Source organism: Aquarana catesbeiana, linkage group LG06, assembly GCF_042186555.1.
Source record: "Aquarana catesbeiana isolate 2022-GZ linkage group LG06, ASM4218655v1, whole genome shotgun sequence".
Taxonomy (NCBI): domain Eukaryota; kingdom Metazoa; phylum Chordata; class Amphibia; order Anura; family Ranidae; genus Aquarana; species Aquarana catesbeiana.
Genome location: NC_133329.1, coordinates 262,799,434 through 262,826,547, shown reverse-complemented (window position 1 = coordinate 262,826,547; position 27,114 = coordinate 262,799,434). Strand labels below are relative to the sequence as shown.

General features: G+C 42.5%; 1 protein-coding gene across 1 annotated transcript in view; it reads left to right on the top strand.

Moving 5' to 3' along the window:
* Nucleotides 1-12,895: 12,895 nt before the first annotated feature.
* The window catches only part of TMEM237 (transmembrane protein 237), a 100,333-nt gene continuing 86,114 nt past the window's right edge, over nt 12,896-27,114 (top strand). The window contains exons 1-2 of the mRNA XM_073635217.1: nt 12,896-12,930; nt 16,773-16,804. Coding sequence (XP_073491318.1) covers nt 12,896-12,930; nt 16,773-16,804 — 67 coding nt within the window. The remainder of the gene's footprint in view (nt 12,931-16,772; nt 16,805-27,114) is intronic.

The following is a 27,114-nucleotide window of genomic DNA, read 5'->3' as shown; positions in this document are numbered from 1 at the left end:
TTGAACTTCCTGGTTCTCCTCCCGTGGGAGTAGGCGTGTTTCTAGCCTCTCCCAGACTCCTGGGAGCTAGTCTCAGGCTTCCCAGGATGCCACTTAGCATGTGCAGGAATGAGCGGTGAATGCTGGGAGCACAGCATTCACCACATCCAGGAAATAAATGCTTGTGGGCTTCAAATGCCCACAATGAAGATGGAAACCGCCTGCAGTGAATAATATAAGTTATTCTTTCCGACGAAATCTGACACAGGCGGACATATTACACACAATATGTGAGTATGTAATGCTGAGAAGAAAAGTTTGTGAATGAACTCAAAAAAAAAAAAAAACGATAGATAGGTGGACCCCCGCTTTAAGAAAAACAGAAACGTAGCTTTTACTAATCATATTGTTACAGTGATCTTTGAAGTAGGAGACACAGACAGTGGTCAAACTGACAGAAGGCTGCAGCAGATTTACCCACCAAAACACATCTCAACGGGAAGAAAATTTAGAGCGTACAAGATTCGTCCTAGTATTTCCATAAAGGTTTAAATGCATGCCTCATATATGCACAGTCATAAACTGCTTAACGTGAATCTGTCGTAAAAAAGAAATATAAGCACATGCATTCTCCCAAGAAAAAAAAAAACTCACCAGCAATACACACCAAACTGAGCATGTGCAGAGTGCCTCCTAGGGCTCTGTATTATCAGCAGATGGATTGGGTACAGCGGAAGAAGGGGAGGATCAGAAAATACAGGATCAAACCAACTTTTTACTCAATGTGCAGGATTAACCCCTTAGGTTCCACAGTGCGTGTAACAAGCATTCTTTACTGCATATACAGACCAATTACTGTTGTGGGTTTAGTAACACTTTAACCACTTCCCGCCTGGCCTATAGCAGAATGACGGCCAGGCGGTGGTTCAGTTATCCTGACTGGGCGTCATATGACGTCTAGCAGGACACGGGGGCGAGCAGCGCGGCAATCGGAGGTGCTATGTGTCAGTCTGACACACTGCATCTCCGATCGTGGTATGGAGCCTCTGACGGAGGCTCCTTACCATGTGATCAGCTGCGACCAATCACAGCTGATCATCGTGTGAACAAGGAAGTGCCGGTAAACGGCTCTTCCTGTCAGAGGGGGGTCTGTGCTGATAATCAGCACATTGATTATCAGCACAGCCCCATCCTATGTGCCACCACAGCTGCCAGTAAGTGCCCATCAGCTGCCCTATCAGAAACGGATGTCAGTGCCCAGATTAGTGCCCATATTAGTGCCAGTCAATGCCAATCAGTGCCCAGCAGTAACACCTATCAGTACCTCACCAGTACCTCATCATCGGTGGCACCTGTCAGTGCCAATCAGTACTGCCTATCAGTGCCACCTGTCAATGCCCATCAGTGCCACCTGTCAGTGCCACCTATTGGTGCCCATCAGTACTGCCTATCAGTGCTCATCAATTCGACATATCAGTGCCACCTATCAGTGCCCATCAATTCTACATATCAGTGCCTCCTCATCAGTGCCCATCAGTGCCAACTCTTCAGTGAAGGAGAAAACAAAATTTTATAACCAAAACGAAGAAAAACTTTTTTTTTTCAAAAATTTCGATATTTTTTAGTTTGTTTAGAAAAAAATAAAAACCCCAGTGGTGATCAAATACCACCAAAAGAAAGCTCTATTTGTGGGAAGAAAATTATAAAAATTTAGCTTGGGTGCAGTGTTGCATGACCGTGCAATTGTCATTGAAAGTGCGACAGCGCTGAAAACTGAAAATTGTCCTGGTATTAAAGTGGTTAAGGAGGCAATGCTGCCTCCTAAATGCCTGTTTGTATTTTTTTTCTTTAACAGCCGAACAGAGTTTGTGTTCATAGGAATACTGCACCGCAACCGCTAGCCCAGCGTTTAACTTGTTGTGTGGTCCCATTCACTTGAATGCATGGCTTTAGTACTGCCTGGCAAACATACCAGAAAGTATAGTTTTTGCTACGACACAAAGCATTGTGTCCATGGGCACTTTCAGCACAGGAACAGAGCTGTGAAAGACAGCTCTTGGTCCCCACTAATGAGTAGCCGGTGGGACTGGCTCCTGATCTTTTGACCGCTGTCACAATCAGTAACAGTCGTCATTAGATCAGCTGGTCTTAGAGCTTTCTTTTGGAGGTATTTAATCACTACTGGGGTTTTTATTTTTTGCTAAATAAACAAAAAAAAGATGTAAAATTTTGAAAAAAAAAAAAAAAAGTTTCATAGTTTGTTATAAAATTTTGTAAACAGGTAATTTTTCTCCTTCATTGATATGCACTGATGAGGCGGCACTGATGGGCACAGATAAGGCGGCACTGATGGCCACTGATAGGTGTTACTAATAGGTACCATTGATAGATGCCACTGTTGATGAGGCACCGATTGGTGACATTGATGGGTGGCACTGTGGGCACTGGAAGGTGGCACTGTGGGCACTGGTAGGTGGCACTGGCAGGTGGCACAGATGAGCTGGCGGCTGCTCACTATGATTGGGACCGATGTCCCTCTGACAGCCGCCGGTGATCGGCTTTTTTTTTCTCCTCACGCTATCAGCGTGAGGAGAAAAAGTAGCCGATTACCGACTCTGTTTACATCACATGATCAGCTGTCATTGGCTGACAGCTGATCACGTGGTAAGGGGTCGAGATCTCATAGACTTGCTGATCACAGAGCGCGCAGGCCGCTTGAGCACGGGAGGAAGTCTATTGACGCCCTCCCGGCAAAGTAGGTCCGCGCTGTAGCCGTCATTCCGCTATAGCGCGGATCTGAAATGGTTAACATAATGTCACCAGTCATTTTCCCTGATCACTGCCACACCAGTCAGATGATGCACTAGCGACAGTATGTAAAAAAAAAAAATGTGAAAGGAAAAATTTATTTATTCATTTTCCCAAAACTTTTGACACAAAATTGCAACTTCAAAAAACTTGCCATGCCTCTTACTAAATGCCTCAGACTGTCTACTTTCCAAACAGGGATCATTTGGGGGATATTTGTACTGTCCTGGCATTTTAACCACCTCGCGCCCGCACTATAGCCCAAAGACGGCTACAGCACGCGCCTTAATTGCCGGGAGGGTCTCCATGTACGTCCTCCCGGAAACGCGCTCCCTGTGGGCGCACATTGGGGAAAATCTGCAATGGCCGTGTCCCTTGGACATAGCCACTCACAGATCGTTGGAAATGACTACTCACAGTGGCCATTTACCAGGTGGTTGGCGTGTCCAATGAGAGATGATCTCCAATGTACACAGAGACCGCGGGTGAGGAGGGAGAGCGATCTGTGCTGCAGTGAGTGATTTTCCAAATTGTTACCTGCCAAAACAATGCCCATTAGTGTCAGAGTGCCCTCAGTGTCAGAGTGCCCACCAGTGTCACAGTGTCCATCAGTGTCACAGTGCCCACAGTGTCCATCAGTGTCACAGTGCCCATCAGTGTCACAGTGCCCACAGTGTCCATCAGTGTCACAGTGCCCATCAGTGTCACAGTGCCCACAGTGTCCATCAGTGTCACAGTGCCCATCAGTGTCACAGTGCCCACAGTGTCACAATTCTCATCAGTGTCAGTTCCCACCAGTGTCACTGTGCCAGAGTGCATATCAGTGTCACAGTGCCAGAGTGACACAGTGCCCACCATAGTACACAGGTCAAAGCTCAGTCACATTACACCTGGCATAGATCCTTCTCCTGCATGGACTATACTCATCATACTACAGCAATCCTTCCCAGCCTAAACCTCCTCCCCCTCCCATACAGATCACTAGCGTGCCTGCAGACACCGCCCCTCCCCAGTCAGGTGATCTGATCACATGGGGTGATGTAACTAAGGTCCTCCTCCTTGTTCTCATGACAACCAGATGGCTGTTCTTGCCCTGTGTACATCGCTGTGATTGAGTGGAGCCCCACAATGGAAGGAAAGCGGGTGAGAGATGAAATGTGTTGTCACCTCTGAGGATGGGATGAGTGTGGTGGGGGGCCGGGGACACACATATCCTGTATAGTGATCAGGGGAGGGAGGGGGGAATCTCTGCTATTATTAGTGATAATCCTACACACTGCCAGAGAGCCATCATTACTGAGCTCCATGGTGGTGTCATCTCTGCTCTACATTCCCTGGTCCGTCTATTACCTGCACCTCTCACCTTAATCCTGCAGCAGGAGGAATGAGACTGCCTGGCTGGAGCAGCAGAGGAAGGAGTTCTCACCTCTGAATTCCTCAGAAAATCAAAGTATTTCCCTCCATGAAGATTGTAAGCTCTAAGGAGCAGGGCCCTCTGATTCCTACTGTATCAAATTGTATTGTATTTGTACTGTTTACCCTCAAGTTGTAACGCGCTACGTAAACTGTTGGCGCTATATAAATCCTGTATAATAATAATAATAATGAAGATATGTCCACAGCACATCAGGAGTCTCTGCTCTGGGTGGGCTGACCATGTGACCTACACAGTCCTGGCATCAGGAGATCATACAGGACACAGGCCAGGGATTTACTAAAGGATCTGAGAAATAATGTCTGAAGATGAATCCAATCAGGTGCAAACAATATCATCAATCAGGGAATTTCCCCCAGCCCCCCCCCCCTTTCTTTTTTTTTACCGATTTTTTTTTTTTTTTTTTTTAATGTGTTTATTGAGAGCAGAAAGAGGAGACCATCCCAGAGATGAATAATAAGGATGAGCTCCGGTGTGTTCGCACAGCCCACGTGCAGAGCCCCCCAGGAAGTCAGCACTGCGCTAATCACAGGCAGTGAGACATTGTCCTGATGTGCAGCTGCAGAGATCGGCAAATGTCTCACTGCCTGTGATTAGGGCAGCGCCGACTTCCTGGCGGGCTCTGCATGTGGGCTGTGCGAACACACCGGAGCTCATCCTTAATAAATAATAATAATACTTCCAGTATCATTATGTCAGACTTTAGCACTTGCTGCTCCGGCCAATTCTGACATTTCTCACATACATGCTAGAATCTGCTTTTTTTTTTTCTTTTGCTTCAAAATGACTAAGAAGCTCCAAAAAAAAAATAAATATATAAATAGAAATATATATATATACACACATATATATATACATACCCTGGCAGAATTTATGATTTCTTGGCCATTTTTCAGAGAATAAGAATGAAAACACGAAAACTTTTCTTTCACTCATGATTAGTGTTTGACTGAAACTATTTATTATCAATCAACTGTGTTTAGTCTTTTTAAAATCATAAAACACAACAAAAACTGCCCTGATCAAAAGTTTACATACCCCACTTCTTAATACCATGTATTGCCCCCTTTAACATCAATGACAGCTTGAAGTCTTTTGTGGTATTTGTGGATGAGGCTCTTTATCTTCTCAGATGGTAAAGCTGCCCATTCCTCTTGGCAAAAAGCCTCCAGTTCCTGTCAATTCTTGGGCTGTCTTGTAAGGATGAGCTCCGGTGTGTTTGCACAGCCCACATGCAGAGCCCGCCAGGAAGTCGGCGCAGCGCTAATCACAGGCAGTGAGACATTTCCCGATCTCTGCAGCCGCGCATCGGGACAATGTCTCACTGCCTGTGATTAGGGCAGCGCAGTGCCAACTTCCTGGTGGGCTCTGCACGTGGGCTGTGCTCATCCTTACTGTCTTGCATGAACTGCACGTTTGAGATCTCCCCAGAGTGGCTCAATGATATTGAGGTCAAGGGACTGAGATGGCCACTCCAGAACCTTCACTTTATTGCCAAGAAATCATAAATTCTGCCAGGGTATGTAAACTTCTGAGTACAACTGTATATTGAAAGCAGAGGCCTTGGAGAATAAAATGGGAGGTGTTTTTTATGTCACATTATTTTTGCACAGCCATCTTTGAGATGCAAATTATCAGGAAAAAAAATACTCTTTAATGAATTTTACTGCACAGAGACACAATACAATACCCATTTTTGCTAAAATCTAAAATCTAATGCTACGCCGAGTAAATAGGTTCCTAAAGGCTCGTACATGTGATACGAAAATCAGAAGTAAAATTTCATCCAACGAACAATCTGCCGATTTTCGGGTCATTAGTATGGTGCTTTCGACAGCCACATCCGGTTTTTCGTACGACAATAGCTGGATGTGCAGACTATAAAATTTTTGTCGTACGTTAACTCAACGTCCGATTTTCTTTTAATTAGTATGGTTTTCGTACGAAAAAAAATTGTAACAGCAAGACTACGCATGCTCAGAAACGAAGAACACATACAAAACAATTCAACACATTACGTCACTTCTGAAGTTGGATTCTGTCGTAAGAAAATTTTAGTATGGTGAGTAACCTCTTCACTTTCGACATGAGGCTAGCATGCAACAAAAAACGGACAGACGGTCGTCCGGAAATCCAGTCGTGTGTACGAGGCTTAACGTGTTACACTTTAAAATTGCGTATGCCCGTGGAATGTTGACAAACTATAGGCACCACTTTAAAAACCTTTAGACCCCTTTCACAATGAGCCACGGGCAGCGTTAGTGCTAAAGAGCCGCAAGTTTTAGCGGCGCTTTACCGCTGTTTTAGCGGCGCTACTCAGCTGCTAGCGGGCCGCTTTTAACCCCCACTAGTGGCTGAAGAAAGGGTTAAATCCCAAAGATGCTGCTTGCAGGATTTTTTTTTAATGTCCTGCCAACGCAGCGCCCCAGTGTGAAAGGGGTCTTACAGGTTACCAGTTTGAAGTTAAACAGGAAGTCTGGAGATAGACTTATTGCTTTCAGTCTGACGTTCATGGCGATACCTCACGTGTGGTGCATATGTTTGCAGGACCTACGTGTGCATCCACATTTGCACATGAGCACATGGGACAGGGGGCACGTTAAAATTTTTGTTTTTTTATTTTATTTTGCACTATCTCAAATTTTTTTTTTTTTTTTAATCAAGTTTATTTCTATTACAAGGGATGAACAACACCCCTTGTGATAGCTGGGGCAGTGACAGATACTCTTTACTGAGAGATCTGGCATCTGTAAGATCTCTCTTTTGCCTTGAAAAGCATCTGATAAAACTGAGATCGGTTTGATCGGATGTTTTACAAGTTGGAAACAGCTTATAAAGAACAGGCCAAAACCAGAAGTGACAGAATCCTCATTTACAGAGGAAGGTCAGGTATGGATGTACCTTCCTTTCCTCTGTACTCAGCTGGACAGACAGGTCACAGCAGTCCTGGGCTAGAGAGCCCGGGAATGGCGACAGGAGGGGGAGGCATCTTCCCTGCCCTGTAGAAGTGATTGGGCGGCTGCAGAGCTGGTCGGATCACTTCTACGTGAAAACCGATCGCCAGCTGCACATTTTGATACTGGGATCATGGCTGCAACTTGAACCCAAGGACGTTTGGGTATGTCCTAAGGCCCCATTCACACCTGAGCGTTTTGTAGCTTGAAGCCTGAAGCTACAAAACGCTGGAGGGGAAAAAAAATCAATTATTCTCTATGGAGATGGTTCACATCTCCACTCCAAAACGCCTGAAGCTCAAACAAGTTCCGGAACGTTTTTTTTCGGCAAATTTGGGTGGTCTTCTGCTTTCTACATTGGTGACCTTTTGACCTGTACAAAATTGCGGTACAAAACGCACAACTTTCTGCCAGAAAACGCTACGCTCAGGTGTGAATGGGGCCTAAGGGTGTGAAATGGTTATAAAAATTTCCTTCAAGTATGTATTCATAAGGGCTCATTCACACTGCCTGCACACTAGCTGCCCGGTGGTTATAAAGGTAAAAGTGTTTTTTTTACCCTAATGAATTCTCTACATGAAGTTAGAAAACCTTTTAATAGTAGCTGCCCCCCTAAAATACCTGAGCCTGTTCTCTGTACAGTGCTGTACACATCTGCAGCAGCTCTTCTCCCCGTCTCACAGGCTGGGCTGAGAGCAGTGAGAGCCATCGGCTCCTGCTGCTGTCAGTCAAAACCTGTGAGCAGAAAGGGCGGGGGGTCTAATTAGACTCAAACAGCCCAGCCTGGGATCATCGGCCGGGACCTGAGAAGAGGAGGATCTGGGCTGCTCTGTACAAAACCATTACACAGAACAGGTAAGTAGAACGTATTTATTATTTTAACAATAAAAACAACTTTACAATCACTTTAAATGTGCAGGCAGCTGTCAGTTTTTAGGTATTGAGCTGTGGAGAGGTAAAAAGGTAATGAGCATAATTTTAACGCATCACACTTTCTTTTTTTTTTTTTTGTTAGGAATGTCAAAAGTGACATTTTATTGATGTCTTTGCACAGTAGTGCAGTGATATGTGGTGCCTCTCAGGTAAAATGTTAATACTGTATATGCATTTTACCGTAGCTCCCAGATGTGTTGCAGTTGTTTTCTGTGTGTCCTATCGATGACCGGCGTTTATCGTGATGGAATTGGTAAATGTGATAAGGCCCATTTCACACGTGACAGGCTGCTCTTTAGTCCACCTGCTCAGTGGGAAATCTGTCCCCTGGTCCGTGCCTGCTCCTCTTATGCAGAGCAGACACATCCCGCTTTTCTCTATGGGTGGTCAGATGTAAACAGACCGCCTGTCCATTTACATTCGACTGCCACCCGATCCAATCTGCCAGATGGATAGGGAATGGATCCCCATCTGTCTGTTTTTAGCGGATTGGATGTCGGCTGGTGTCAAAAGATACAGACACCCACCGCTCCATAGAGGACAATGGGGGGTGCAATCGGTCCACCCATGTGAAAGGGCCGTAAGTGTGAGTAAGCTCTACTTAAAAGCACTACCTTTAATTGGTCTCCCCTTCCCCAAATCTCCAGATTCATTGTTTTTGGTTCCTGTGGTCCGGCTTCCTATTACAGGGTGGCTACGTTTCTCCTCTATGGGCTCACTGTACGTAGGAACATAGTCGCCTCTCTTGCTCACTGCCAAGGTGGACTATGGGATTTGTATTGTGCACAGAGCATCTCACATGACCCCAACTAGTGTGTACTTCTTATTCCAAACCAACAGAAATCAGGGGGGGAGGAGAGATTTGGGAGTTCACGGAGGAAGACATACAAGTTTCATAAAAAATTGATTACAGGGCCATGAAGTAGTGGATGTGTATGGATTGTTTTTGGAGAATAAAGGTATTGTTTAGTGTCAGTTTAATCATGACATAACACAGCAATTTATGAGGCATAAAGGGTTTTAGTAGTTATTCATTTTAACAGAGAAACCAATTCCATACCTATGCAAAATTTTGGTATTTGAATTTAATGTTTGAATTAAAAAAAAATAAAAATCACGAACAAATAAAGAACACGATTCAAATAAATCAGGCAGCTTAGTGCATTGACCTCAATGTGTATAAGGGCAGTTCAATGGGATTGCATTATTCCCTAAATTGGTTTACCGGTGTCACTGATAAAATGAATGGCACAGTAGGTTTACCGGTGTCACTGTTTCTCCATATTTTTGTCCTATTTGTCTTGCTTTAACCACTTCAGCCCCGGAAGATTTACCCCCCTCAAGACCAGGCCATTTTGTGCGGTATGACACTGTGCTACTTTAACTGACAATTGCGCAGGCATGCAATGCTGTACACTAATACAATTTATGTCCTTCCCCCCCCCCCCCCCCACAAATAGAGCTTTCTTTTGGTGATAATTGATCCCCCTTGCGGTTTTTATTCTTTGCGCCATATACAAAAAAAATTTGACAATTTTGAAAAACAGTATTTTTTTACTTTCTGCTTCAAAACAGTCCCAATAAAAAAATGTAAAAAAATCGAATTTCGTCATCAGTTTAGGCCAATATGTATTCTGCTACATATTTTTGGTTAAAAAAAAAAAGCTCAATAGGTGTATATTGATAGCTTTGCGCAAAAGTTTTATAGCAGCTACAAACTATGGTATATTTTTATTTATTTTTTACTAGTAATGGCGGCGGTCAGCAACTTTTATAGTGGGACTGCGATATTGCGGCAGACAAATCGGACAATTTTTGAGAACCAGTGACACTAATACAGTGATTAGTGCTAACAAATATGCACTGTTACTGTACTAATGACACTGTCAGGGAGAGGGTTTAACTTCAGGGGCAATCAAAGGGTTAAATGTGTTCCCTAGGTGTGATTACTAACTGTGGGGAAGGTGCTTTGACTGGGGGAAGGTAAAGATCCATGTTCCTGCTTAGCAGGAACACAGGATCAGCACATTCCCCTCTCACAGAACTGCGATCTGCCTTGTTCTCCGGAATGATCGATGGGTCCCGGTGAACATTGCGTCTGCCGGGCTTGCTGATTGGCTCTTGCTGTGTCCGACCACAGGAAGAGGGGGTCGCCAGCAGACCCGCTCTGTTGCAAGATCCAGAGGTACCAGATCACGTACTAGGTACCTGATCTTGCGCCTGCCGCAGTAAATCTATGGTGGGCAGTCCGCAACGGGTTAAAGCTGAAAAAACCCACAAAAAAAATGGTTCTTCTAAACTTTGTATCTTTATAGACAGGCAGGGGCCTACTCAGCTGTCCATTAAGAGTTGGCACACAGAATTATAAAGAATGCAAAGAAGAGAATAGCTTTCAAGCTCTGAAGCGATTCCTTGCGGTGTGTTAATGCACACGCGATAAATAATGTGTTAATACAATCGGCGCTGCAAAACCTTAGTTCAATATATTATATAAAACAAACTAGTAATTCTCTTTATATAGTGCAGCGCAACACTCCCAAACTCATAAAAATCTTTTACATAAAGTCCATTCAAATATAAATACATGTATCAAAACAGTCCAGCGCCCCGTGCTTCTTGTGTAAATAAACAAACAGACTCCTTAGGCCTCATTCACACGTGTCAGTTTAGCCACGTTAAAAACGTATCAGTTCTTATCCGTTGCTTCATCCATCTTCATCCGTCTGCCGTTCCGTTAACATCCTTTAATTTACCCATTTACATCAGTTTTTGTATCCTTTTTGATCCGTTTACAGCATTTTCTGTGGCTTTGATGACATTACCCAGAAAGCATTGCTCCTCCCATGCTGCATTGCAGTTTTCAGTGAGTGACTTGTCCTTGCTTTGTCCTTGTGTGTGCCATCTGTGTAGTGCGATGGATTCCAACAATTTTGTCACTGTGGATCCCACAAGCCTGGCCTTTCATGCACCAGGTTTATTAGTTGCTCCTGGGAGACATCTCTAGCTAGGTTTCTCCTTGGGGACGTACTTCCTATTCTTCAAATACTGCCTGGTTCATAGGTTGAGTTCACATATAAACAAAAAAATAATTTTATTTCTTCAAAACGGATCTTAACTGATCGGACGTTGACAAACATTGTCAGTTAATATCCGTTTTCACGGATCTCGACGTAACCTCGTACGTTTGAAAAAACGGACAAGATCGGAAGTGGAGGTTAATGGATGGTAACTGATAGGAGTGCATTGTCGTCCGTTGATGGATGGATGAAAAACGGATAGACGGTCAGATCGCGTGAAAGGGGTCTTATGTGAACATTGAAACAAATTTCTTGTGACAAGTGATCCACCACCAGCTGAAATGCCTGTGTTCTGTCGAATAGTGCATCTCGTCGGATAATGCCTTCAACGATCTACGCTTGTGCAGGATGTAACTTCACTCCAGCTGATATGCTGATCAGCTGACGTGCTGTCAACACTGCCCATGCGCAGATTGTCGGATGCTCTTTATCTGACGGTCTGCAAAGCGCGGAGGGAGAAACTAATTGTCAGATTCTGCATCGCTGTCTCTGCGCATGCTTGACACCATCCTGCAACACATCCGCCCCCAAAACCGCTGTGCAGGATCCACCCTGCAACACATCCACCCAACAACAGTAGTTTTCCACCTGTAACTCCATCTATGACGTCGCTCAAGTCTCGCGTATGCGCACAGAGAGCAAGGTAGAATCTGACAATTTGATTCTCCCTCTGTGCTTTGCAGATTGTCGGATAATGCCTCAGACGATCTGCGCATGCACAGTGACGTCACACCAGCTGATCAACATCAGCTGGTGTGACGTTGCGTCCTGCGCATGCGCAGATCGTCGGAGGCATTATCCAACGATCTGCACTATTCAATAGAACACCTACTCACTTCCCAAAGAGTAATAAAATGCTCATCAATATCCTCCAAATGAAACTGTCAGATCCAGACAAACGTCTCCTTAATCCAGAAAAATGCTCTTTCTCCTCTCACAATTTCCACCACCATAGTGCTCTCCGTATAAATAAGAACAGGTTTATTGTCCCCCACAATTTAAAACACTTTTTTACAAGAACAAAAAACACATTTACAAGAACAAACAACGTGTGCTTTTGTGAATACTTGTCAGCCAGCTCACCACTACAAACCCGACTGTGGCGGTGGTGTGATGTCACAGGCTCGGCTCCACCCTCCTGTTGGGCTTCCTTAGTAGGTGGGGAGCTGAGTGTTCCTAGCTCTTAAATAGCCTCACCTGACAAGTTCATTCATTACACTTGAGACATTGCAGTCAGCAGCCACAGGAAATTACATGTTCCCCTGTGTCTTCCAGCCTTGCTGGAAACACACTACTGCTATTTGCCGGGGACACCGTTAATCCAAATAGAGACAATTTGTTCCCAATTGATCTATCCTAAAACCATACATTTCCTGGTTCCCCACTGTTTGCTTCTCACAAGTAATATTCAAAACCTATACTGGGCGTGTCTCCCGCTGTTTGCCTTTTCTTATATAGCCATGGGCGTGGCCATCCGATGTCACCCAGAGAACCCACCCCTGGTTCTTCGGGTGTTTTTATAACATGTTTTATGAGTGTTCATTTGAATGGGCCTTCCTCCGCTCCAAAAACGTGCTAAAAAATCTTACGTACCAAATTGTGGCACTGAACCAAGTGCGTTTTGTGTTGCACGTTTTTTTTCACATGGAAATGGCTACTCACATTTGGGGCGCCAGTAAGAAATAATGGCACTGCAAGTGTGTCGCAAAATGCTAATTTCTGCCCACGTTTCTGCTACTCCCAGGTGAGAATAGAGCCTTTAAAGCTGACTTCCAGCCTTCAGTCTTGCACAATTGTACAGGTTCCTCTCCTGTACTGAAATTGCTGACCCTGTTTTCACTGCAGACTGTAAGCCGGAAGAGAGCGGGGCTGCTCTGTGCAAAACCATTGCACAGAGCAGGTAAGTATGTTTATTATTTTTAAAACAGAAAAAGCAAGCCTTTACAATCACTTTAATTGAGACAAGTACACACTATAGAGGGATAAGCTTTGTTCTTATTTAATTTCGGAGATTTACAGCTTAAAGTGGAGTTCCACCCAAAAATGGAATCCTCCCCCACCCCCCTTCCTGTGTCACATTTGGCACCTTTCAGGGGGGAGGGGAGAGCAGATACCTATATAATCCAGGTATTTGCTCCCACTTCCGGGCATAGATAGCCGCAGTATCCGCAGATATCTATGCCAGAGCTGGCGCCTCCTCCATCCCCCCCCCCCGCTGTCTTCTGGGAGACGCACAGGTCCCAGAAGACAGCAGGGACCAGTGGGATTGCGCAGCGTAATTCGCGCATGCACAGTAGGGAACCAGGCTGTGAAGCCACAAAGCTTCACTTCCTGATTCCCTAAGCGAAGATGGTGGCTCCTCCACCCGAGAGCCGAGGGACAGATCGGCTTCGGGTGCCGACATCGGGGGTGCCCTGGACAGGTGAGTGTCCATATTTTAAAAGTCAGCAGCTGCAATATTTGTAGCTGCTGACTTAAAAAAAAAAAAAAAATTTGGCGGAACTCCGCTTTAAAAAAAACAAAAAAAAACCAAATACTTTATTTTAACTATTTCAATACAGGGCACTTAGACATCTTCCTGCTCAGACCAGTTTTCAGCTTTCAGTGCTGTCGCAGTTTGAATGACAATTGCGCGGTGATGCTACACTGTACCCAAACTAAATTTTTATCATTTTGTTCTCACAAATAGAGCTTTCTTTTGGTGGTATTTGATCACCTCTGCGTTTTTTTATTTTTTGCTACACAAATAAAAAAAGACCGAAAATTTTGAAAAAAATAAAAGTTTTGCTTTTGTTTTTGTTAAAAAAAATTGTAAATAAGTAAGTTTTCTCTTTCACTGATGGGCACTGATACGGCGGCACTAATGAGCGGGCACTGACGGGCACTGAGGATGGGCACTGATATGCGGCACTGATGGGCACTGGTAGGTGGCACTGATGGTTGGCACTGATATGCAGCACTGATGGGCATTGATAGGCGGCACTGATGGGCACTCATGGGTGGCACTGGTTGGCACTGATGGGCACTGATAGGTGACACTGATGGGCACTGATAGGCGACACTGCTGGCCACTGAAAGGTGGCACTGCTGGGCACTGATAGGGTGGCACTGATAGGCGGCACTGATGGGCACTGATACGCGGCACTGATATGAGGCACTGATAGGCTTCCCTGGTGGCACTGGCAGTGGTAGGCATTGGAGTGGGCACTGATTGGCAGCTGCCTGGGCATTGATTGGCAGCTGCCTTTGCACTGATTAGTATTTCCCTGGGGGTCTAGGGAGCATACCTGGTGGTCCAGTGTGGCTGGCTTCCCTGGTGGTCCTAGGCGGCTTCCCTGGTGGTCCTGGGTGGGATCCGAGGGGGGGGCTTTGCTGATAAACAATCAGCACAGACCCCCCCCTGTCAGGAGAGCAGCCGATCCGCTCTCCTCTACTCGCGTCTGTCAGACGCGAGTGAGGAAAAGCCGATCACCGGCTCTTCCTATTTACATCGTGATCAGCCGTGATTGGACACGGCTGATCATGTGGTAAAGAGTCTCCGTCAGAGACTCTTTACCTAGATCGGTGTTGCAGGGTGTCAGGCTGACACCCCGCAACAACGATCGCCGCGATGCGCGCCCCCTCGATATCCTGATCACGTCATATGACGTCCGGTCAGGGATATCAAATCACTTTGCCACCGTCATTTTGTAATAGGGCGGGCGGCAAGTGGTTAAGTTTACCAATTTATATAGTATAGTTCAGTTATTCATACAGTATTATGTGGAGGATGGCACTGTAAATATTTTAATTAAAAAAAGTCAAACTTTTAAATTGGCATACAAATACTGTATATATTTGAAATTAAATAATTTATTAAATTATTGTTTTGCTGGTTTCTGCCAGTCACAGTCTGTGTTACATCCCTCCAGCCTGTGTCTTAGAATGAAAGGGAGGTGAAGCCTCCATGAACACATATGTGACTCATATGGGCTGCTCAGATGTGATAGGGAGAAAATGCTCAGCATAGGAACTCACTGAAAACTGAGCATGTGCAGAGCTGCCAACACTGTTCTGCAAAATCCCTAGCTGAATTTGGGACATTAACAGAAGCTGGAGCTAGAGAGCAGCAGAATCGACCAGGATTTTTGCAGAATAGAGAAAAGGAATCTCATAGTGACTGAGTATGAACAGAACCTAATACAGCATTTATTGATAGTTTTTTTTCTATGATGTGGGTTGAGTGACACTTTAATATTTAAAATATCATGTTTACCTGATTTGAAAAAAAAAAAAAAACTTTTTAATTTTGGTGCTGAATATAAAGGAAGGATAAATGCAAGGAAGGAAAAGAAAATATTGAATTTAATTTTGTAGAGGATTTGGTTATGTTCAGTGGGACTTTCCTTATTTACAAATGGATCAATGATCAAGTCCTGTAGATTCTTACAAGTACAAGGGTTGGTAGCCATTGTTGTGATGATTGTGTCTTCTGGTTGTATAAAGGCTGTGACCTGTTTCATAAAGGACAGAAGGTTCTAACCTTTATAATCCAGGAGTTTATCTGAAGGGATATTTCGGGAGGGAGGGGGGATTAAGGAGATCTGCCTTTAGCTGTGTTGTGTAAAGGAACTTTCCAGCATCCTACATGAGCATTGACTTTTGATAATGGGAAAAAAGCAAGTGGTAAGTGCGTGAATTTCGATTTTCTGTTCTTCTCATTAATCTGGGAACTTTATACATTGTAAATAAATAATCTACTTGAAATCATATAACTGTCATTTTTACCAGAGTAGTTGCTTGTCTTGTGGTCTGCACAAAAGTTTTTCAATTGGCATCACTGATGTAGCTGCAACCCTTTGACTATGTTTCAGGATAATGTAGAAAAAGTTAATAATTCCATCTCTAAGTTAAGTGTATAGAAGTGTCAGTTCCTGGATGTATCAGTGGTTGTTAGCACGGTATGATTGCTGGCCAAAATTAGTAGCAGTGTTAGGATTTCGCTGTCAGATTTCTATTGAGATTTTAGAGCTGCAATAGGTAACACCAGTTGTGTGTTTTTTTTTTTTTTTTTTTTTCTTTTTTGCAAATGTGAAAAAAAAAAAAAAAAAAAAAATATATATATATATATATATATATATATATATATATATATATATATATATATATATATATATATATATATATATATATAAATAAATCACAAGCATATTAGAAAAGGGACATTCTGATGCTCATCACAACATTGCTTCCAAGGATGTGCAGTCAAATAGGAGGGGGGGGGGGGCAGGCATTCGCCCCCTGCATACATAGATGGATTTACAAAGCTAACAGTCAATGCAATTTGCACAATGTATCTTCGTATATATCAAATTTATATTGCCGAAGAGACTTTTGCAAAGGCTCCCTCCGATTAGGAACATCTGTTTACATTCGGGAAATATATCCTCACTCTGATGATCTCTTACCCAATTTGATCCTTCCCTGAAAATCTGCAGGGGCAAATCAAATATTCAGTACTAAATGTGACGTTTGTAAAATCATATGTAGGCAAGAATAGTTTTGTTTAATAAAGAATATTAACTGTGTAATGATTTTCCTTTCCAGGCACCGCCACGTGCCCTTCCGCCAATGCCAAGGTACTGTGAATTTCAACTTTTAAAAATGGATACTAATTGCTGAAAAATGGGGTACTAAATATTCATTTGAAATGCATACATGTTAAAGCGTATGTCAAGCTTAGTTTTTGGATAGATTAGAACCCCTGTCAGGTTTTACTGTTTCTTGTCCTGGTTACAATGTTTAAACAGTGAGCTGAATCTCCAGCATCAACAAAGACAGAATTAAAAATGCTTTTTATTGTAGGGTAGTAGAAGGCTAAAACCCTTCTATTTCTGTCTGTGTCCCTATTGTAGATTTCCTCTCACTTCCTGTCCGGGAAAACTGTTGTCAGCAGAGCAGAAAGTGAGTGAAAATCTTTTTAATTTAGCAGTAAAACCAGAAAGGGTTTTTGTTCTTGTTGCATATAAAATATATATTCTAGATATAGGTGGCTATAATCCTTTTACATTTAGTTAAAACAGAGCTAGGTAAGTATATGAGGACATTCTGCATATAGTGAGTCTTTATAATATTCATACAGCCTATATTTAACTATGTTTTTAATGAATATATGCAATGCAAAACTGGATTAAATGTGTATTTATTATTTGCTTGCTCCTGTGATTTAAGTATGCCAGGTTCAGTTTTTGTAATAAAGTATAGTGCATGTAAAATTCAAACAAAGATGGCTGCAAATGTACCAGCCCCCGCAATGAATCTTTCGATATTCTCCTCTCTGTAGAGAAATAGCTTCAGCTAGTGACCAAAATTTACCCCAGTGATTTGTTAAAGTTCTTTTTTTATTATACTTATTCTTTATTATTATTATTTTATTATATATTATTTTTCCATCTTGCATTTGAATTTTTTTTTTTTTCTGTTTTTTCATGAAATCACACGGAAATCTTATTTTATTGCCAAAGCACATTTCAGGGTAAGTTAAAGTACTTCTACATTCCAGATCTCAAACATAGTTTGTTATCATTTGTAAAGAATTGTAAAAGGCCCCTTAAAGTGGATGTAAACCCGAAATTATTATTTTTTTTTTTTTTTGCTGTCATAATGTAGAGTATAAGATTTTCTATCATTTGAGCCCAGTCTTGCCACAAAGAGTTAATCCAGCTCTGAGCAATCCTCTTTTATTGTTCACTGAGATAAAACTTGACAAACAGAGAAAAACTTTGTCAAATCCTCCCCCTTGCTGTGAGTGACAGGTGATTTACATATCTCGTGCACTAGCCTAAGACATGCATTATTTTTTAATTCCCTCCCCCACTCCTTTCTTCAGCAGCTCTGCAAGGATTGGCTGTTCCACACCTCAGCATGATTTGGCATGCTGAAGTCATGTGGTTACTTTCCTGTCTTTTCACTGGATGTTAGAGATCATAGCAGAAGTTCAGTGTAAGAAATACACAGGAGAAAATGCATATTGATAAGGGGATTGTAGAGGTGGGCGGGGAGTCTACTGACATCACGACTCCACCCACCGAGCTCCAGACAACAGACCCGCCCATAGAATCTGCAGTTTTTCGGCTCTCATAACAGACAGAGGGGAGACATTTGATAGGTAAGGATACAGGCAGGAGGCATGTATATCCTTATAGATAACCCCTATGGCAGTAGTTTAGAAAGGATGACATTGGGTTTACGTCCACTTTAAGTCATGATTTTGTTGCATGCAAGGTAATGGTTTATTCCCAATGAAGGGCAGCACACACCAAAATAATATTGCTATGATGTTTATGGAAAAGGAAATGACCAAATCAGCTAAGATATCTTTTTTGATGGATGAAAAGATTGGTGCAGCTGGCTGACTCCAAGGCCTGGTTTACACTATTCAGATGAAACTTGAGTCGCACAGGGGTTGATTTACTAAAACTAGAGAGTACAAAATCTGGTGCATCCGTGCATAGTAGACAGTTGGCTTCTTACTTCAGCTTGTTTAGTTAAGCTTTGACAAAAAAAAAAAACTAGAAGCTAATTGGTTTCTATGCAGAGCTGCACCAGCTTTTGCGCACTCTAGTTTTAGTAACTGAACCCCACAGAGTCCCATGACAAGGGAAATCGCATTGTTTTCAACAGTGTCCATTCACATCAATGTGACTCAGCACAGAGAGTGCTTTTGGAAAAGGTTCCTGTACTACTTTGGAGTGATTTCAGTTAGATTTTGGACCCATAGACTATACAAGCCTTATTAAAGTTGTATCCAAGTAGCACTACATAATCGCAAGTCTGATCAAAATTGTATTGCAGCAGTGCGAACCTAGCCTAATACTGTAGCTCCTGGTATTCAGTTGTTTGTTAAAATTTGAAAGAATCCCCTCCCTATTTTTATTTAACCACTTCAATACCAGGCACTTAGACACCTTCCCGCCCAGCCCAATTTTCACCTTTCAGCGCTGTTGCAATTTGAATGACAATTGCGCGGCCATGCTACACTGTACCCAAACAATTTTTTTATCATTTTGTTCCCACAAATAGAGCTTTCTTTTGGTGGTATTTGATCACCTCTGCGGTTTTTATTTTTTGCGCAACAAATAAAAAAAGACCGAAAATTTCGAAAAAAAACAAGTTTTTCTTTGTTTCTGTTAAATTTTTTTGTAAATAAGTACGCTTTCTCTTTCAATAATGGGCACTGATATAGCTGCACTGATGGGCACTGATACGGCGGCACTGATGGGCACCGATGAGGTGGCACCAATGAGGTGGCACTGATGAGGTGGCACTAACGGGCACTGATGATGGGCACTGATAGGCGGCACTGATGGGCACTGATAGGTGGCACTGATGGGCACTGATAGGTGGCACTGATGGGCACTGATAGGTGGCACTGGTATGCGGCACTGATGGGCACTCATAGGTGGCACTGATGGGCACACATAGGCGGCACTGATGGGCACTCGTAGGTGGCATTGATTGGCATATATGGGTGGCACTGATGGGTACTTATGTGTGGCACTGATGTGTGGCACTGATGGGCACTGATAGGTGGGCACTGATGGGCACCGATGGGCACTGACAGGTGGCACCGATGGGCACTGACAGGTGGCACCGATGGGCAATGACAGGTGGCACAGATGGGCAATGACAGGTGGCACTGATATAGCATTGCTGGGCAGATCTGGTCATTGCTGGGCAGATCTTTGGCATAATAGTGCCAATCAGTGCCCATTTGTGGGCACTGATTGGCACAGATTGGGCACATGTGGATGGCCATGGGGTACATACCTGGCCATCCACGTTGCCCCTTCCCTGGTGGTCCTAGTGGCATCCCTGGTAGTCCAGTGGGGTGATCTGCGGGGGGGCTGCGCTGATAAACAATCAGCGCAGACCCCCCCTGCCAGGAGAGCCACCGATCAGCTCTCCTCTACTTGCGTCTGTCAGACGCGAGTGAGGAAGAGCCGATCAACGGCTCTTCCTATTGACAGCGTGATCAGCCGTGATTGGACACGGCTGATCACGTGGTAAAGAGCCTCCGCCGGAGGCTTTTTACCAAGATCAGTGTAGCGGTGTGTCAGACTGACACACCGCTCCACCGATCGCCGCGATGCGCGCCCCCGGGGGCGCGTTGCGGCATGTTATCCTGCTGGACGTCATATGACGTCCAGTCAGGATAACACAACCACTTCCCGGACGTCAATCCGCTATAGGGCGGGCGGGAAGTGGTTAAAGAAGAAATCCATCCAGGGTAAAAGTTACCAACAAACTTGCCCATTTTCAGTTATGAGTATGTCCAAACCCATCCTTGAGCCAGCATGTGCACAGACTTGGAGACTTAAGACAGTGGGGTTAATTAAGTGTTCTTGCATAGCAAGACCACTTACTGTTATCTCACATATATATTATTCTTATTAAGTGTTCTTGCATAGCAAGACCACTTACTGTTATCTCACATATATATTATTCTTATTAGTGGGACTGCTTTAGCAGTCCCACTATTGTTATTCAATTTTATTTATTTTTAATTAGTGGGAATGCTTTAGCAGTCCCACTATTGTTATTCAATTTTATTTATTTTTCATTTTAATTTTAATTTTAATTTTATTCCGTACGTTTTTTGGTTCTGCGTAACTTCTGCATACTTTCAGCTATTAAAACCATTCAACTATCAAAATGTTCGTCTCTTTTAGCTGAGGTGTGCTCTTTTTCAACTTTTTTTCTACCATTTATACTTTTTAAAATATTAAGCTTTTTATCACTTTTTTTTAACATTGAAGTCAATGGGAGCATGCTTCAGAAACTTAAAATCTTCTTCCGCTCCCAAAAGTTTCAGCTCCTTCATACTTTCACCTACAGACCCCAAAAAAACTTTAAAATGTTCACAAAATATTCAGCTATCTGGTTACATCTTTTCAGTTTGATATCTTTTACAGTTTTTGAGAAAAAGCTTTTTGTTTAGAGGTCATTTCAGGAAATTTTAGCCATTAATCAGAGTGTACTGTGTTTGTTTTGTTGCCATGGTTACCAAAGCTTCTGTTATACACAGGGGGGAAGGTGGCTGGAGCATCTCAGCTCATTACAGAGCCCGGGGGAGGGGACAGACACACCATGTACTGATTTATAATAGAGGAAAATGATGGGGCAGTTTTGATGGGGCAGTTTTGATGGTGGCAATATGATGGGGCAGTTTTGATGGGACAATTCTGATGGGGCAGTTTTGATGGTGGCAATATGATGGGGCAGTTTTGATGGTGGCAATATGATGGGGCAGTTTTGATGAGGCAATTCTGATGGGACAGTTTTGATGGGGCAATTCTGATTGGGCAGTTTTGATGGCAATATGATGGAGGCAGTTTTGATGGTGGCAACATGATGGGGCAGTTTTGATGGTGGCAATATGATGGGGCAGTTTTGATGGGGCAGTTTTGATGGTGTCAATATGAAGGGGCAGTTTTGATGGGGACAATTTTGATGGGGCAATTCTGATGGGGCAGTTTTGATGGTGGCAATATGATGGGGCAGTTTTGATGGTGGCAATATGATGGGGCAGTTTTAATGGGGACAATTTTTATGGAGCAGTTTTAAAGGTGGCAATATGAAGGGGCAGTTTTGCTGGGGGCAGTTTTGATGGTGGCAATATGATGGGGCAGTTTTGATAGGGCAATTCTGATGGGGCAGTTTTCATGGTGGCAATATGATGGGGCAGTTTTGATGGGGACAATTTTTATGGAGCAGATTTAAAGGTGGCAATATGATGGGGCAGTTTTGATGGGACAATTCTGATGGGGCAGTTTTGATGGTGGCAATATGATGGGGCAGTTTTGATGGGGCAATTCTGATGGGACAGTTTTGATGGGGCAATTCTGATGGGACAGTTTTGATGGGGTAATTCTGATGGGACAGTTTTGATGGGGCAATTCTGATGGGGCAGTTTTGATGGCAATATGATGGAGGCAGTTTTGATGGTGGCAACATGATGGGGCAGTTTTGATGGTGGCAATATGGGCAGTTTTGATGGTGTCAATATGAAGGGGCAGTTTTGATGGGGACAATTTTGATGGGGCAATTCTGATGGGGCAGTTTTGATGGTGGCAATATGATGGGGCAGTTTTGATGGGGACAATTTTTATGGAGCAGTTTTAAAGGTGGCAATATGATGGGGCAGTTTTGCTGGGGGCAGTTTTGATGGTGGCAATATGATGGGGCAGTTTTGATAGGGCAATTCTGATGGGGCAGTTTTCATGGTGGCAATATGATGGGGCAGTTTTGATGGGGACAATTTTAATGGAGCAGTTTTGATGGTGGCAAAATGATGGGGCAGTTTTGATGGTGGCAATATGATGGGGCAGTTTTGATGGGGCAATTCTGATGGGGCAGTTTTGATGGTGGCAATATGATGGGGCAGTTTTGATGGCGGCCATTTTAGCAATTTAGCTATTCAGCATTCCCACGCATTTTCCCCAGGAAATGCATTTTCTAGTTTTAATTTTATTCCGTACGTTTTTTGGTTCTGCGTAACTTCTACATACTTTCAGCTATTAAAACCATTCAACTATTAAAATGTTCGTCTCTCTTAGCTGAGGTGTGCTCTTTTTCAACTTTTCTTCTACCATTTATACTTTTTAAAATATTAAGCTTTTTAACACTTTTTTTTAACATTGAAGTCAATGGGAGCATGCTTGAAATCCTTAAATTCTTCTTCCGCTCCCAAAAGTTTCAGCTCCTTCATACTTTCACCTAGAGACACCAAACAAACTTTAAAATGTTCACAAAATATTCAGCTATCTGGCTATATCTTTTCAGTTTGATATCTTTTACAGTTTTTGAGAAAAAGCTTTTTGTTTAGAGGTCATTTCAGGAAATTTTAGCCATTAATCAGAGTGTACTGTGTTTGTTTTGTTGCCATGGTTACCAAAGCTTCTGTTATACACAGGGGGGAGGTGGCTGGAGCATCTCAGCTCTGATTACAGAGCCCGGGGGAGGGGACAGACACACCATGTACTGATTTATAATAGAGGAATATGATGGGGCAGTTTTGATAGGGCAATTCTGATGGGGCAGTTTTGATGGGGCAATTATGATGGGGCAGTTTTATTGGTGGCAATTATGATGGGGCAGTTTTGATGGTGGCAATATGATGGGGCAGTTTTGATGGGGACAATTTTTATGGAGCAGTTTTAAAGGTGGCAATATGATGGGGCAGTTTTGATGGGGGCAGTTTTGATGGTGGCAATATGATGGGGCAGTTTTGATGGGGCAATTCTGATGGGGCAGTTTTGATGGTGGCAATATGATGGGGCAGTTTTAATGGGGACAATTTTGATGGGGCAATTCTGATGGGGCAGTTTTGATGGCAGTATGATGGGGCAGTTTTGATGGCAGTATGATGGGGCAGTTTTGATGGCGGCCATTTTAGCAATTTAGCTATTCAGCATTCCCACGCATTTTCCCCAGGAAATGCATTTTCTAGTTATTCTTATTATTATAGCCAAATTTACCACCCTAACTCCTCCCACTTTTTTTACACTACATAGACAAGTAATATACCAAAACGTGCGGATTGTTCCCGAATGGTGTGCTATTATTTTGTGGAATGTTTCGCCGAATGGTTCACGAAATATCGTAGTTTTTGCGGCGAAATTGGTCCCATAGGAGTGAATGGGGAAACTAGAGTGGAAGGTGACAAAAGGTGAAAAATCAGAACATGATTTCTAAACTGCCGCCACTCTCTCATTTTCAAGCCCACCTACACAAATCTTATATCAAAACGTTGAGCTATCCCTGCTGCTACTAAACATGTCCACGGCTAAGCCATAGTCCTGATAGTTTTCACAATATGACCATTTGTTTGCAACTCACACCGTCCATTGACATTCATTGAAACTACACTCTAGCCCCTTCAAATTTGAAGGGCAATTTCTAAACTGCGACTGTGCCTCCATTTTTAATATTTCAGAGACATACTATACATCAAAATCTAGGTCTGGGTCTTGTGATTCTCACAATATAAAGATCTTCGCTGTAGGATTTATAGTTTTTGAGAAAAGGCTTTTTGTTTAGAGGTCATTTCAGGAAATTTTAGCCATTAATCAGAGTGTACTGTGTTTGTTTTGTTGCCATGGTTACCAAAGCTTCTGTTATACACAGGGGGGGAGGTGGCTGGAGCATCTCAGCTCTGATTACAGAGCCCGGGGGGAGGGGACAGACACACCATGTACTGATTTATAATAGAGGAATATGATGGGGCAGTTTTGATGGGGTAATTCTGATGGGGCAGTTTTGATGGTGGCAATATAATGGGGCAGTTTTGATGGGGCAATTCTGATGGGGCAGTTTTGATGGTGGCAATATGATGGGGCAGTTTTGATGGTGGCAATATGATGGGGGCAGTTTTAATGGGGACAATTTTGATGGGGCAGTTTTGATGGCAGTATGATGGGGCAGTTTTGATGGGGGCAGTTTTGATAGTGGCAATATGATGGGGCAGTTTTAATGGGGACAATTTTGATGGGGCAGTTTTGATGGCAGTATGATGGGGCAGTTTTGATGGCGGTCGTTTTAGCAATTTAGCTATTCAGCAATTATTTTTGAAAAAAAAAATATTTTTGAAAAAAAAAATATATTTTTGGAAAAAAAATATATTTTTGAAAAAAAAAATCATTTTTGAAAAAAAAAAATTACTTTTGAAAAAAAAATTACTTTTAGTTTTGATGGGGCAATTCTGATGGGGCAGTTTTGATGGGGACAATTTTGATGGGGAAATTCTAATGGGGCAGTTTTGATGGCAATATGATGGGGGCAGTTTTGATGGTGGCAATATGATGGGGCAGTTTTGATGGCGGCCGTTTTAGCAATTTAGCTATTCAGCATTCCCACGCATTTTCCCCAGGAAATGCATTTTCTAGTTATTACTATAGCCAAATTTACCACTAGGGCTGAAACAACTAATCGATTAATCGATTATGAAATTAATCGATTACTATTTTCATAATCGATTAATCGGACAGTAACATAATGGGGTTAAAAAAAACTAAAATGAGCCCTTTATAGCACAAAAAGAGCAAATAATTGCTACTGTAAATCAAAATTTCACAGTTCTACAGTAAAAAAAATGAACCCCTTACAGTAGTGATTATCTAAAGGCCCATTTTATTTTTATTAACCCCATTATGTTACTAAACGTCTTAGACCTGCTTCACATCTATGTGTGTTTTTTGGTGCTTTTTGCATAAACGCACTACAGTTCATTTACATGGTTTCCTATGGGACACATTCACATCTATGCTTTTTTCAGCCAAGTCAATTTTCAGACGAGAATATTCAGACGAAAAATCTTTGTACATTCACTGAATGAAAGAATGAAAAAAAATTGATGTCTGAGTCTGATGATATTTACCAGATTCACCCTTTAATAGTATATATGCTCTAATAGTATATAAAGTATCTCTTCTAATAGTATGTACAATAGATCTCCTCTAATAGTATGTACAGTAGATCTCCTCTAATAGCATATACAGTAGATCTCCTCTAATAGTATATACAGTAGATCTCCTCTAATAGTATATACAGTAGATCTCCTCTAATAGTATATACAGTAGATCTCTTCTAATTGTATATACAGTATATCTCTTCTAATTGTATATACTATACACTACAGTATATCTCCTCTGTCTTATTCTCAGAGTGGATTAGAGCTTTTGCTCCCTAACCATAAAGTTGGTAATTTATATTTACCACTGCATTGAGATATTTAGAAATACATTTCCTTTTTTTTAAACTTTAAATATTAAACTAAATTATACACCACACTTTTTTTTTAGGTTATTAACCGAATAATCGATTAATCGAAACAATAATCGGCCAACTAATCGATTATGAAAATAATCGTTAGTTGCAGCCCTATTTACCACCCTAACTCCTCCCACAGTTTTTACACTACATAGACAAGTAATATACCGAAACGTGCGGATTGTTCCCAAATGGTGTGCTATTATTTTGTGGAACGTTTCGCCCAATGGTTCACGAAATATCGTCATTTTTGCAGCGAAATTGGTCCCATAGGAATGAATGGGGAAACTAGAGTGGGAGGTGACAAAAGCTGAAAAATCAGAACATGATTTCTAAACTGCCGCCACTCCCTCATTTTCAAGCCCACCTACACAAATCTTATATCAAAACGTTCAGCTATCCCTGCTGCCACTAAACATGTCCACGGCTAAGCCATAGTCCTGATAGTTTTCACAATATGACCATTTGTTTGCAACTCACGCCGTCCATTGACATTCATTGAAACTACACTCTAGCCCCTTCAAATTTGAAGGGCAATTTCTAAACTGCGACCGTGCCTCCATTTTTAATATTTCAGAGACATACTATACATCAAAATCTAGGTCTGGGTCTTGTGATTCTCACAATATAAAGATCTTCGCTGTAGGATGTATAGTTTTTAAAATACGGCCATTTGAATTACTGCACAGTTGTTAAATCTTTCATTATCCTGTCTATTGTGTATGGAGCAGTATTTGTGAAGCATAAACAGGACATGAGCGTTGCTAGGAAACAGTGGTTGTAAACACAAGATGCTGAGACACCCCAAATGCATGTGACTTCATCTGCTAGACTTGATAATGCTTGTAGACTCCTCCCACAGTTTTTACACTACAGAGACAAGTAATATACCGAAACGTGCGGATTGTTCCCGATTGATGTGCTATTACTTTGTGGAACGTTTCACCAAATGGTTCACGAAATATCGTAGTTTTTGCGGCGAAATTGGTCCCTTAGGAATGAATGGCGAAATGTTCAATGTCATTTAATTGGTGTGCTATTACCTTGTGGAACTTTGTGAAAAGCTGAAATATACCAGTGTGAATCCGGCCTCGATGTCATTTAATTGGTGTGCTATTAC